The sequence below is a fragment of the Gobio gobio genome (assembly GCF_949357685.1).
Source record: "Gobio gobio genome assembly, chromosome: 20".
Taxonomy (NCBI): domain Eukaryota; kingdom Metazoa; phylum Chordata; class Actinopteri; order Cypriniformes; family Gobionidae; genus Gobio; species Gobio gobio.
The window spans coordinates 37183445-37197057 of NC_137113.1; the positions used below are offsets into that span (position 1 = coordinate 37183445).

Below are 13613 nucleotides of genomic sequence, written 5' to 3' on the forward strand. Positions count from 1 at the left end.
TAATAGCTCAGTAGATCCTAGGATCGAGCAGATTAACTCAAGTGTTCGAAGCTTCCTACTCAGGCTTATAGCTTGGGCTATGACCGAAGGGAATGCTGTCACTGACAGCCTTCTGTGACCAGAGGGGGGGTGGTTCAGGCATTTCAATTGAATTTGCTTGTCCTGACAGTTGTCACTGCCAGTAGGCATGCACTCCCCTCGGCATGGCGGCGTGGGTATATCGTTCCCCGTAGCGTCAAGCTGACGCAGCGTGAGTTCCCTTTCGAAAGGGAACGTCTCTGGTTACGTATGTAACCTAGGTTCCCTGAGAACAGGGAACGAGATGCTGTGTCGCTTTGCCATGCCTCAGGGCTTGCCTGCCAAACAGTCCCTGAAGACGAAGGGCGGTGTCATGTTGGCAAAGGCGCCCTTTTATACTTCCTGGTCGCACCTTGATGACATCATCGGCTGTCGCCAGTCAAACAAGTGGATGGATCAAACAAGCTCGCTCCGGCATCAGCACGGAGGTCACGGAGTCTCGACCGTAACACCGAGATGATCATGTTCCCGCAGTGGGAACATGAATCATCCACGAGCGCTGCCTGAGCGTGCTGAAAGCCCAAACACGTCACACAGCGCTCGTGCCCATCAGAGGGCGAGAGAAACCGACCGCACCCAGATGTGCACGGGCGAGACATCCTGAAAAGGACGTGCCACGTGCAAGCTCTTTTTGTGAGAGGAAACTTTGCAGTCGATGCCGACGAGCCCAGGGAAACACACACCAGTTGGATGCAGACCACTGCACAGATCAGCAGGCAGGAACAGTGATGGGAATAACGGCGTTACAGATAAACGGCGTTACTAACGGAATTATTTTTTTCAGTAACGAGTAATCAAACGAATTACTGTTCCTCCCGTTACAACGCCGTTAGCGTTACTGAGGAAAAAAAAGCGGCGTTAGTCGCGTTACTATAATTGAGCTCACTGAAGCGCTTTTCATCCGAACAGGCTCTCTGTCAGTCGGACCTGCAACGTGTGTGTGTGTGTGTGTGTGTGTGTGCGCGCGCACCAGCCATGCGTGTTGGGGGTGGGTGCGGTGGTGCACATAACTGATGATGATTGGTGGGTGGGAGACAAGGTTGAAGTTGATAGGTTGAGTTCACACCTATTTTTTTCACGGTCTATGGTTCACACACACACACACACACACACACACACACACACACACACACACACACACACACACACACACACACACATACACTAATGACGCACACGCATATGCACATTCAGCGATGGTCCAACGACTTCAAAGGTAGCTTTCGCAAACTGGAAGTATAAGCGCTACTTTTCCCTCGTTGAGGTGAAAGGTAAGAATATTTATGTAACATGCAACTTATGCCCAGGAAGAAAGAGTCTCTCCACGCCGGTGGCAAGTGATTCTGAAGCGCCTCACATCATCATATGCCACAAAAATAGTGGCTAAAAACCCAGGTGATAACGTGAGCTCCACTACCAAAGGAAAGTATAATACTGATAATATTTACACAATATTTACACTATAGTAGGCCTACTGATAATATTTACAATAATGCATTGAATTTGATAGGTGTCTCTTACATTGTCCCACAGCAACATTACAATAGTGTACATTAATGTACAATGTTTTATAATAATAATTTATTATATTTAGTGTCCAATTCATTCATTTAACATAACTTATATTGGGGGCATCCAAGTTATTTGACATATTTGAACATTTGGAAAAAAAAAAAAAAAGTAACGCAGTAATTACTTTCCCTGGTAATTAGTTACTTTTATAATGAAGTAACTCAGTTACTAACTCAGTTACTATTTGTAAGAAGTAACTAGTAACTACAACTAATTACTTTTTTAAAGTAACGTGCCCAACACTGGGCAGGAAGTATGCGATCACTGGAACGCGCCGTCACACCAACACCGACTGGAAAGCTGCTCGTCTCGAAGAAGCTGACAGAGTCTCAGAAGGCTGTAAGGAGTGAAGAGGTAGGTACTCTTGGCTCCGAAGCAGAAACGTAATGCGAAATTGCCACGTACTTCCTATTTATGCCCACGCAGTGGGGCGGAGTTACGTATGCAAATTCCACATGCCCATGGCATAGGCACTGCCATTGGGCGTTTTTTTTAAGATCTCGAAGTTGATAGGCTTCTAAGCGAAACCCCCATTCATTAGTCACTAACGTTACGTTGTAGTGACTGAACGAAAGGAAACTGGACCGTGGAGCAATGGAAGAAGGTGGCCTAGTCTGATGAATCACGTTTTCTTTTACATCTTGTGGATGGCCGGGTGCGTGTGCGACGCTTACCTGGGGAACACATGGCGCCAGGATGCAATATTGGAAGAATGCAAGCCGGTGGAGGCAGTGTGATGCTTTGGGCAATGTTCTGCTGGGAAACCTTTGGTTCTGCCATCCATGTGAATGTTACTTTGACACGTACCACCTACCTAAGCATTGTTGCAGACCATGTACACCCTTTCCTCCAAAAGAGCATCTGTGGGATGTGCTGAACAAACAAGTTTGATCCATGGAGGCCCCACCTTGCAACTTACAGGACCAACCATAAAATGCATTTTTTTTTTAAAACAAAGTCACCCACCTCATCCCTATGGGAGGTGCGATGCTGTTTAATTTTTTCACAAATATTTTCCAACATGACTTTTGTTTGTGGTGGCAATTGCACACACAAACACAGAGTGAAGAGCAGCAATGGACACATAGTGAGTTTCCAGGTAAGAAATGTAATTTTTTAGAGTGGTGATGGGACCAAGATTAACCATAAATCTGATAAAGAAAATGACGGTGCCTTAATTAACAGAAATAAAGATGAATGTTTTAATAAAGCCTGTTATAAGTGAATATTACCCTAACCAAACCATTTCTAAGCACATGCACAATACAAAATTCAATAAAATAAACAAAAGAGTGGATACACTGCTCATTCTTAATTATTACCAATTTCCACTTTTCAAAATAAGTAATTAAAGTGAAAAAATATTCAATTTCTCAGGCTAGTAATATTGTATAAAACATTATTTTGTATCAATAATTTTTTGCTAAAGCAAAACGGTGTTTATTGACGTTATAACATTCTCATTTGGTTTCACGCAGGCCTGCCCAGATCATAATGGATGCTATGACCCGAGTCTTGACCCTGTGAGCCTTCATGGACAAAAATATGGGACGAGAGATGAAGCGGAGGGGAATCTTCCTCAGGCAGGACACTGTTCATAGAGATTTTGAAGGTGAGGGGAAACTAGTGTCACTAGAGTGTGTGTAGGTGACACTGGCTCTATAAGTATGATAAGATACAGAGAATGCAAATACACATACACACACACACACACTGGATTTTTTCAACCAGTGCACAGTTATCAAGACATACTGTTTACTGCATCAATATTATGGGTGAGTCCAAGAACGCATTGTCTTGGATGTGTTTGTGTGTGATTTAGAAAAAGACAAAAGGAGATATGGATACATTTTAATACTTTTATGTGTCTAAAGTGAAATGTATCCAAACATGTACATAAAATGACCCCATAACATATTTATAAAAAAGTATATATCGACAATTTTAAAATATCTAAAATGCTTTTTAACAATGAATTTCACCTTTTTTCTAATACAATTTGGATATTAAAGTGCCTTCAGTGGCTAAGTACTCTTTTAGGGGTCATATGTGCCTATAAGAATTTAGGAACATGATTGTCTGCAGGCATTTTTTTAACTGTGTATGAATAGGAGTGTGAGTAGAGGTGTGTCTGATAGCTGCAGGTATACACAGACTTTATAAAGGTCTGCACACTTTTGTGAGGGTCTGTGACAGAGAATATTGCTTGAGCTGTCAAATATTTAAGGTAAGTGCAATTACCAAACTATTGGCTTTTAACTGTAATTTAGTTGTGTTGTTTTAACTAGTTTTACATATGTCATGTTTTCTTTTCTTTTTCTTTTTTATCTGGGGTTTTCTGCTATAGATAGTTATCAAATATTTGAAACAGTCTATTCCAAATAGAAAATGCAATTAAATATAAAAATGTAATATTTGCATTTTACAATTAATTGTTCATTGGATGCTGAAGTGTATGGAACAATATTACTTTTTACAAAGCTTCACTTATAATTGCTATATAACTAAGCAATTAGCATGATGACTTAAACATGTGAAGGCACTTTAACATTTTGAGCACAAAAACTATTTGTTGCATGATTATTAGTCAAATTACTCAAATTATTAGTCTCATGCAATTCTTTATTTAAAATTTCTAATGTACAAGGGTCAACAAAAACTTACCCAAAACAGACCCACACACCAGATTTAGTGGCTAAATGTATAAATCAAGAGGTACAACAGCAACATAATTTGGTCTCACTTTATATTAGGTGTCTTTAACGACTATGTACTAATATTTGAATTAATCATTTGATATGATGCACTTAAATACCTGCATGTAATTACATCTGTAATTACACTGTTGAACCTTTCCTTACACCTTAACCCACCCTTAAACCTACCCAACCACCAAACCTGTCAATAAACTTATATAAATATATAAACTTAACCTGTCAATAACCCATATCCCTCCTCAATAGCAGCAAAGGTGTTTTGCAATACAATAGGAACACAATACGTTTTACTTATTTTTGATGTAAGTATAGTAGTTAAGGACACCTAATATAAAGTGTGAACCATAATTTTAAGCCTTTAACAACAAAAGTATATAAACAGTTTATATTCAACTTTTTTAATTATTGAAAGTTATGTATAACTTCAGTAGTTCGCAGTGTTGCCAGATCAAAGTATTGTTTGCATGTCAACACTTCTGTGTTCTATACACTTACAAATGAAGGTTCTTCACTTTTACATCAATAATTCAATGCCTCAGACTGAAGGAAATGCAAATAGGGGAGAGCGGGGCACAACCTAACGCTTTTTGACTTTCTCAGTTTGTGTAAATTACATGTACATTTATGCATTTGGCAGACGCTTTCATCCAAAGCGACTTACAGTGCCAGTCCCCCTGGAGCAACATTGAGTAAAGTGCCTTGCTCAAGGACACACTGGTAGTGACCGCTGGGATCAAACCAGCAACCTTCTGCGTATCAGTTCCATGGTTTAACCCACTGGACCACCATCTCAACAATCCACTTGGAGTTCAGAGTATTTATTGTTTCCCACATTAATTGCACACATGTCTAGTAAAATGATGTGGTTTTGTTTAGGATAGGACATAGGAGAAAAAAGTTCAAGGCTGAATCAGAAATTGCTCTCTAAACCCTCAATCACTATTCCCTGTTAGTCCACTAATACAGTTCACATGAAGGAGTGAATGTAAACGAGTGAGCGAATTCGGACAGCCGTTGAGCATACATAGGCTGTACACTCATTATTATGGTGCAATGTGGGATTGAATGAGTGCACTTGATAATGTCCACTATGGTTTCGGACACCACTACAAATGGCTGTCCTCCCAAATAATGCCCTGATAGGGGTGATTCCGCATTCAGCCCAAGACTCTGGTCTAGGCTGAATCCGAAATTGCTCCCTAAACCCTCATTCACTATTCCCTACATTACTCCACTAATATAGTCCACTTGAAGGAGTGAATGAAAACGAATGTGTGAATTCGGACACTGAGTGCGCTGAAAGGGCTGTCGCTTTTGCACAGTTTGTGCTTGCTGTTTAATAATCATAATAATCAATCATTTGAAACATAGCAAACTGGCAGATCCAGTAGTAATAAAGATTTATCTTGAACTCTATCATGGAAATGTAATAAAAACGTAATTAAACAATTTATTAGTCAAATAAAAAGGAATTTATACCTGTATGAAATTATGCTGCGGGCGCCATTTTCTGGCAAGACACTAGAATTCTTTCACTGTGATTGTCACAGTGCATTGTGGGTATTAGACTTTGAGAGTACATTAGTTGTGCACTCGTTATTGTGGTGCATTGTGGGATTGAATGAGTGCACTCAATATTGTCCACTATGGTTTTAGACACCATGACAAATGGCTACCCAAAAGTGCCCTATTTAAAGGTAAAGGGGGCAATTTCGGACTTAGTCTTTCAGCAAAAATAAATAAATAAATAATCTAAATGTATCTTAAAAAGTTTATCTAAAGTAATTTTGCTAATTAGAATGGTTGAATTGGATCTTTGCAGCAGCAATGACATCAGTTAATAAATAGAGATTAAATGCATAAAGTATATTTGTGTTATTTAACTAATAATATTTTTGTGTAATATTCTGAGTTTTCATTTGACTGTTTTTATACATTTTTAGTAATACTGAATCGGTTTTTGTGCAAGTGAGATGAGTAAATTATTGCTCACATTAAGTCTAGAACTACAATAACTAGCATGTTTACACAGCGCACACAACATCTTTCCATTTTTCTCAACATGGGGACAGGAGAGGTGTCAACCGCATGATTCTAATATGACTTCCTGTAAAGTTACTTTGACTTGACTTAATATGACAGCACACAGACACGCTCACTGATAAGTTTCCACATTTGCAGTCTGCCTTGTGCCACTCACACTCCTGATGTTTTGAGGGTAAACATGAGCTTTAATTTATCTGTCATCACTGGACAGGAAACACACACACACAAATACAGTCAAACGAGAGCTCCCGCCATCATGTTTAAGTTGTCTACATCTCTGCTTTGAACTATAACAACCAGTGAAACAAGAAGGATGTTATATGACATCTCACTGTTTCAATTCACTAAAAAGTAATAACATGCAGTTGTTCCATACAGGATGTACTGTATTCCTACTTGATCTGACCCTTTAAATGCCTGGCGCTGGTCTAAAATGTAGTAAAATGTTCATTTAAAACTTTAATGAAATCAGTTCATTTACAAGTTCCCACATGAAGCACATTTAGTGCCAAAACCTTCAAAACATTGCAGGATAACAACATAAATGCATGCAATCCACTTGTAATTGATCAAAATGTACATGCAAGTCATTCTTTTTTTGTCTTGTCAGAGGGAGAAATGTCTGTCTGTCATAAAACACACTGGTCAAGCTCAGACTAGTAAAACGTATCCTGAACTAATATATCAAATTCACATTGTAGGAAATTTGTCCACCCTGATACATTACATTTTACTGCAGTGTGTAACAGGACTTTTTTTAACTTATAAAGCTTATTAGCTAGGAAAGAACAACATGCCAGCAGAAAAGTAGCATTCATAAAGAGTTAGGGTTAGGGTTTATATAAGATTTATCTAAATCTATTTTTAAAAAATAATCAAAGATTTTAAGAATTTTGTCTGATATAAAACTGACACAACAGGGTGGACATGTCATGTTTTACACTTTTAGATAAGTCTTCTAAAAATGAGAAGAAGAGAGAATAAATTATGCTATTAGGGTTGCTTTTAGGAAAGGAGTTCACTTCTAGTAAGTAATGTGATTTAGGGCAAATACTTAATGTTTTATGTGTAATTTAATAGATTACATAACTACAATTTGAATCATGTAATTTGTATTCAGTAATAGGCTACAATTTGTAAGTAATCTTCCAAGAACTGCTCACCTATCATTAAGAATTTGTGTGAATCTGGGTTCCTCTATGCATGGAAAACCATGTGGCATGCAAGTTTATTAATATTTTATGGGTAACACTTTACTATAAGGTTACATTAGTTAACATGAACTAATAATGAACTGCACTTATAAAGAATGTATTTATCTTTGTTAATGTTAATTTCAGCATTTACTAACGCATTATTAAAATCTTGTTAGCATTAGTTAATGCACTGTGAACTAACATTAACAAACCATGAGCAGCTGTATTTTTATTAACTAACATTAACAAAGATTAACTAATGCGGAACAGAGGTGTTGTTCATGGTTGGTTAATGTTAACTAATGCATTAACTAATGTTAACTAATACAACCTTATTGTAAAGTGTTACCATTTTATGTAAAATAAAATTATGGGGACATTAAATCCACCAAACTGTAGGAATGACCAATTATTACTCCATATGCTTTAAATTCATTGTGATGTTTAGTGGACTGTATGATAGATCTCAGAGCTGTTTATTGTCATTTTATCGTTATCTGTGGTCAGACTTATATGGAGATGAACGAGACGGCAAATAACCCAAACCAGCAGAGATATTGGCAGGAGACGGGCAGATGGGTGGGCTATGAAGAGACCTATGATGTTGAGGCGGGCTGCTGGGGTCCCTCCCACATCTCCTGCCTCACCTTCAAGGGCCTGGTGCAGTTACGCAGGACAATGAACACGGGTGAGCGAGTGACTGTGAGGTCGTTACGGGGTCAAACCTTTGCTCGCCTCTTTTATATATAATACAATTAATTTCATTTACATTAAGTTTCAGATCAGTTTCTTCACATTTCCTATGTCAAAGCTGTCTTATGCTCATCACGCCTGCATTTATTTAATCAAAAATACAGTAAAAATATTATTATTAATTTAAAGTAACTGTTTTTGATTTTTTAAAGTAACTGCAATTAATTTCTGTCATGGCAAAGCTGAATTTTCAGCAGCCATTACTTCAGTCTTCAGTATCACATGATCCTTCAGAAATGATCATTCTAATACTGATTTGGTGTTTAATACAGTTGTCCTATTATTATCAATGTTGACATTTTTGTGGAAACCTTAGTATCTTTTTCTCAGGAATCTTTGATGAATAGAAAGTTCAAAAGGACAGCACTTATTTGAAATAGAAATTGCTTGTAACTATGTTAAAGTATTTACTACCACTTTTGATCAACATCCTTGCTGAATAGAAGTATTAAATCTTTTTTTTTTTATCTCACTGACCCCAAATATTTTTATTATAATGTATCTTAAAATAATGTATACATGAAGCACATTTTTATTAACCTGTCATTTTACAATAGCTTACAGTAAAAATAAGTGAAATAATACTTATCTCATTAAGTATTACATCATATAATGATTAATAGATATTTATAATTTATCGATGTATTGTTGAACTGTACTAATATATTAAGAATTATGTATATGTATGTTTGGTTATGACTTATAAATGACAGTTATGGAAGTGTCCCTATAAGGATTAACCCTTAAACACATACCTCGGGTCTTTAGTGACCCGGGACGTCATTCACTACCCTCCTCCTCATTCATTTTTTAAAGTTAGACATCAAGCTTCTTAGTATTCCTCAATCAATTCATTATAAACAATACAAGAAGAAAAAAAAGAAGAAAATTATAAACGAATGCCCGTTTTCCATTCATTTTTTGTAAAAAATTTATAGGGTCACAAATGACCCGAGGTGTGTAACAGTGTAAGTAAATTTTTTGTCCACAACAATAATTGTATCTTTGATGACTGAATAAGTGCCATTCACCTTTATTCCACAAGGTGACAATATCTGAAACACAATGATGAAGTGACGTTTCACACAGTTACCGCAGGCAGAAAACAAAAGAATAGGAAGAATCATCAGCAAAACGTGAAATGGCTCAGCGATTTACTACAGAGGAAGTACTGAACACAATCAAATATTAGTCACTGTCACTTGATGGTGAATCTGGTGAAGGAGCTGTTCAGTCATCGAAATATTGATTTTGAAGATGTTGAAAACTATATCATGAAAATGATGATCTTCTGTAATTGTAACCCTAATATCAGGAGAGTTGTATATTATTGCGGCAGGTAGATATCCATCCGTGTTAGATATAGATCCGGGTCGCTAAAGACCCAAATATGTAATGATGATTGGTGAAATATTAATGCGTTTAAAGGTTGACCTGCACTCAAGTCCTAGGTTATTAGCAAGCGTGGAATGTGAGCAAGAATGTACCTTCCCTGCTCATGCTCAGCTGAGACATGCTCTGCACATGCTCCCGTAAAACCAGCTCAACCTGTGCTCCTCAGCTTTGGCCATAGTGTTTATGTTCATTGTGGTAAAGCTCAGCCTCAGCCAGAGCCCTCATCCTCCTTTTGCCTTGCTCTTTCCTTTGTATTGGCTTTTTCATGTTTTTTGTCTGGATCAGGTGTGGTGATGCTGGACAGAGAGGAGAACATGCTTTCCAGTATTATTGAGAAGATTGTGGATGCCCTGGTTAGTAAAAGGGAGATTCAGCCAGGGGACAGAGATAAGGTTCTTCAAGCATTAATGCACAAACAGAGGTACTACACACACTTTCTGACAAATATATCAAGGTATATTCAGTAATTTTTCCTCATTGAAATGTTTTACACAAAACTAAATACTACAAAGTAACACATCATGGTTTGTAACCATTCACTAAAGACAGCTGATTGCAAATAGGGCATTTCTACAATGCAAAATTTTACCTTTGCATGATGCTGCATCCACACTAGGTGTCAAGTATGGGTATAACAATATTCCTACCAAAATATCCTTAAAATTAGAGGGAAATGATAGGTGGATAACACTGATGTAGAAGCACCTAACCCTGGTTGTAAGCCTAAACCTGACATAAACTCTAAACTTGTCTCTCGAATCTGATTGGTTGATTTGGATGTTGTTCCAAAGACGTTGATCCAGGAACATGCTGTACTTGGTCTTGTTGAAATCATGTTCACAGAAGTTTTTTGTGTGTGGAATGTAATTTAAAACTCCTTATGTTACTATACCGTCTTTAGCCAATATATTGCGATATTTTTTGCGAATGCTTCTCGAAAAATAACATAGAACACAGAGCAAGCTGCATGCAGGAAAAGTGAACGATTCAAGTTCAAACATGAGATGTGCTTAGAAGCCCATTTCTGCCACATAAGAAAAAAAATCATGCTTTGGAATTTCAGAATTTCCAGCAGTCATTATTTCAGTCTTCAGTGTCACTTGAATCATGATCCTTCAGAAATTATCATTCTGATATACTAATTTGGTGTTTAATAAACATTTCTTATTATTATCAATGTAGAATTTTTTGTGGAAACCTTTATCTTATAAGAAATAATTGTGAAATAAAATGTGAAATTATGACATAAAATGTCACAATTAGGACACGTTATAATTATGAGATAAGTCAAAGTTATGACATACTAAGTCATAATTATGATATTAAAGTCAAAACTATTATATAAAAAGTCAGAATTATGACATACTAAGTCATAATTATAAAATGTTTAAAAAATCTAAATTATGACATACTAAGTGGCTGAAATGGGCTTCCATAGATTCAAACTAAATCCTAAGACTTTTAAGTGACTCGCTCTCCTGTCGATTGCATATCCAGTAGATATGCTAATATTGCATTTGAGACCTGTTTTTATGGTTTTATTCTTATCTGTAAATGTTAGTAAGTCACGCGTGCATTTTAATTTAGCAAAAAGGCTCATACTGCTGACAGCAAGTGAGTAAACTTCACATAATTCACTGAAGGAGCAGTGAATGGGAGTGCAACAATTCTGAAATATAAATTTTGCGAAATATTTTGACCCCAAAATATTTAAAAACAGCACCACTTACCTGCAGTACAACTGAATTTTGAAAGACCTTTTTTTGTAATACACAGAACTATAGTTTTAGTCAATAAACCAAAAAATAAGCAATTTTATGTTGTTTCTCCCCTGCTGTACCAAAAACATAGCATGACCAAGGTACATGCCTATACGTCATTTTTGTGTACATTACACCCCTAGTTTCAAGTACAAAATACAAGACATCATTTATATGCCAGTATAACAGTTACAAAAATGATGGTCCTACTTTACATTAGGTATCTTTAACGATGTACTTGCATTAAAAAATATATATATACTTGGGGATTTAAAGAACCAGAATATCATAGAGACTTGGGGGTGTCCTCTTTAGGGGCCAGTAAGTAACCACTTAGCAATCACGCACAACACCCTAGCAACTGCATAACAATGCACTAAAACACTGAACACCGTATAGCAACCACTGACAACAGAATAGTATTTCGGCAGTGAATTTTGCAGGGTCATGCGCCTCGTTTTCTTCAGACTTGTAGTGTTGATAGCAGTAGTCATCCTGAACCAATTCACCTTTAAAAGCATTCATTTTATTTATTTCTCTCCAGCCAATCAGTAGAGACCCAGCCTCTGACATCAGGCATGGAGATAGAGAAATTCTCTGTCACCGAGAAAGTGAGCACAAGTTTACTTGTTGTAACTGTTCCGAGCATTACTAAATAGGCCTGTTCACACCAAGGATGCTCACTAATGATAACGATAAAGTTCTAAAAATCATTTTAAGTATAAAGGAATAGCAGCGTTCACACAACAACCACTGAAATGATAACGTTGGAATCACTTTCCGAACTGATAAACAATAAAAATATTGACAGAATCCATTCTGCTTTAACAAAACTGAAGCGATGCTTAGAATAAACAGAACGATATCTTCTGCTGGTGTGAACACGAATAAAGTTATAGTTATCGTCCTTGGTGTGAATGGGCCTTAACACATGTAATGTAGGCTGTTATTTATTTTCTTGGTTTTGAATGCAATGACGTATCATTTGAATTTTTTTGACTATGTGGTTTTATTCTCAACCAAAGAGGGACACAGCTGATAGTGCAGAAGCTTCAATGGTGCTCGTAGGTGAGGATAAGATAAATGCCAGTGTTTTCATTAATTATATCATTTTCATTCAAAACTGTGACTTAATAAATTAGTAATGTGTTTCTGTTAGCAAACATTGACTGTATTTTATACAGCAATAATAGTGTGTGTTTGTGTGTAAGGTTCTCTGGAGTTCCTTGAGAGACCTACACTAGCATTCGTGCGTCTCCGGGACGCTGTGGTGCTGGAGTCGGCTCTGGAAGCTCCAGTGCCTGTGCGGTTCATCTTCATCCTGATTGGCCCAACCACAAATGACATGGACTATCATGAGTGCGGCCGAGCAATGGCAGCACTACTAGCTGACAAAGTAAGAGAACTGACAGGAAAATCTAATTGCAACAGTTACCTAACAGTTTTCTATCCATTTAAAAAAAACCTCTACAGTATGCAAAGTGCTCCCTGTATTTATATGGTTGTAACTTATTAAAAATCATGTTCATGTTTTCTATAATGTTTAAACGCTACACACACTGACCTCCCCTTGTTCTTAATTGTACTGAATGTGCAGTTAAAGTGTGCTTCAAATTTTTGAAAAAACATTTTTTTAAACTTGGCGATAACATAATATTAATGAAATAAAAGACCACTTACGTGTATTTTAAAGAGAATAAACTGTAATGACTGTTTCTTAACACACTTAAGTACACTTTTAAAAAGTGCCCTTTGTAATAATGTCAAATTAAAAGTTTTACTTTAACATACCTTTTAAGTCATTATGTATTATTCATTTAAATTTAAAGAAGTACACTTATTTTAATGTGTTGACTGACATACTAAACCACATGTCAAATGTAAATGTTAAAGTTAAAATATTTTTAAATGTACTACATTGCAACTTCATTAAAAAATTTGTAATTACAAATATATTTAACATTTCAATAGAAATGACATCAAAGTATATTTTAGTTTAGCATAAATGATTGTCAGTGCATTTGGCCATATTAAAGACAATATAAGTAAATATTAAATTGCATATAAATATGTACTGTCCTACTTAAGTGGGTAAA

At 36.6% G+C, this 13613-nt stretch overlaps 1 protein-coding gene across 2 annotated transcripts in view; it reads left to right on the top strand.

Moving 5' to 3' along the window:
* The first annotated feature begins 3829 nt into the window (after positions 1-3829).
* The window catches only part of slc4a1b (solute carrier family 4 member 1b (Diego blood group)), a 39982-nt gene continuing 30198 nt past the window's right edge, over positions 3830-13613 (top strand). Inside the window, exons 1-7 of one of the 2 annotated variants that reach the window (XM_079801296.1) lie at positions 3834-3877; positions 5005-5181; positions 8117-8297; positions 10043-10178; positions 12062-12128; positions 12543-12585; positions 12729-12913. In XM_079801296.1, the coding sequence (XP_079657422.1) occupies positions 8123-8297; positions 10043-10178; positions 12062-12128; positions 12543-12585; positions 12729-12913 (606 nt within the window). In that variant the 5' untranslated portion in view covers positions 3834-3877; positions 5005-5181; positions 8117-8122. Of the gene's footprint in view, positions 3878-5004; positions 5182-8116; positions 8298-10042; positions 10179-12061; positions 12129-12542; positions 12586-12728; positions 12914-13613 lie in introns of both variants that reach the window. The other variant, XM_079801297.1, reaches the window with a different exon arrangement.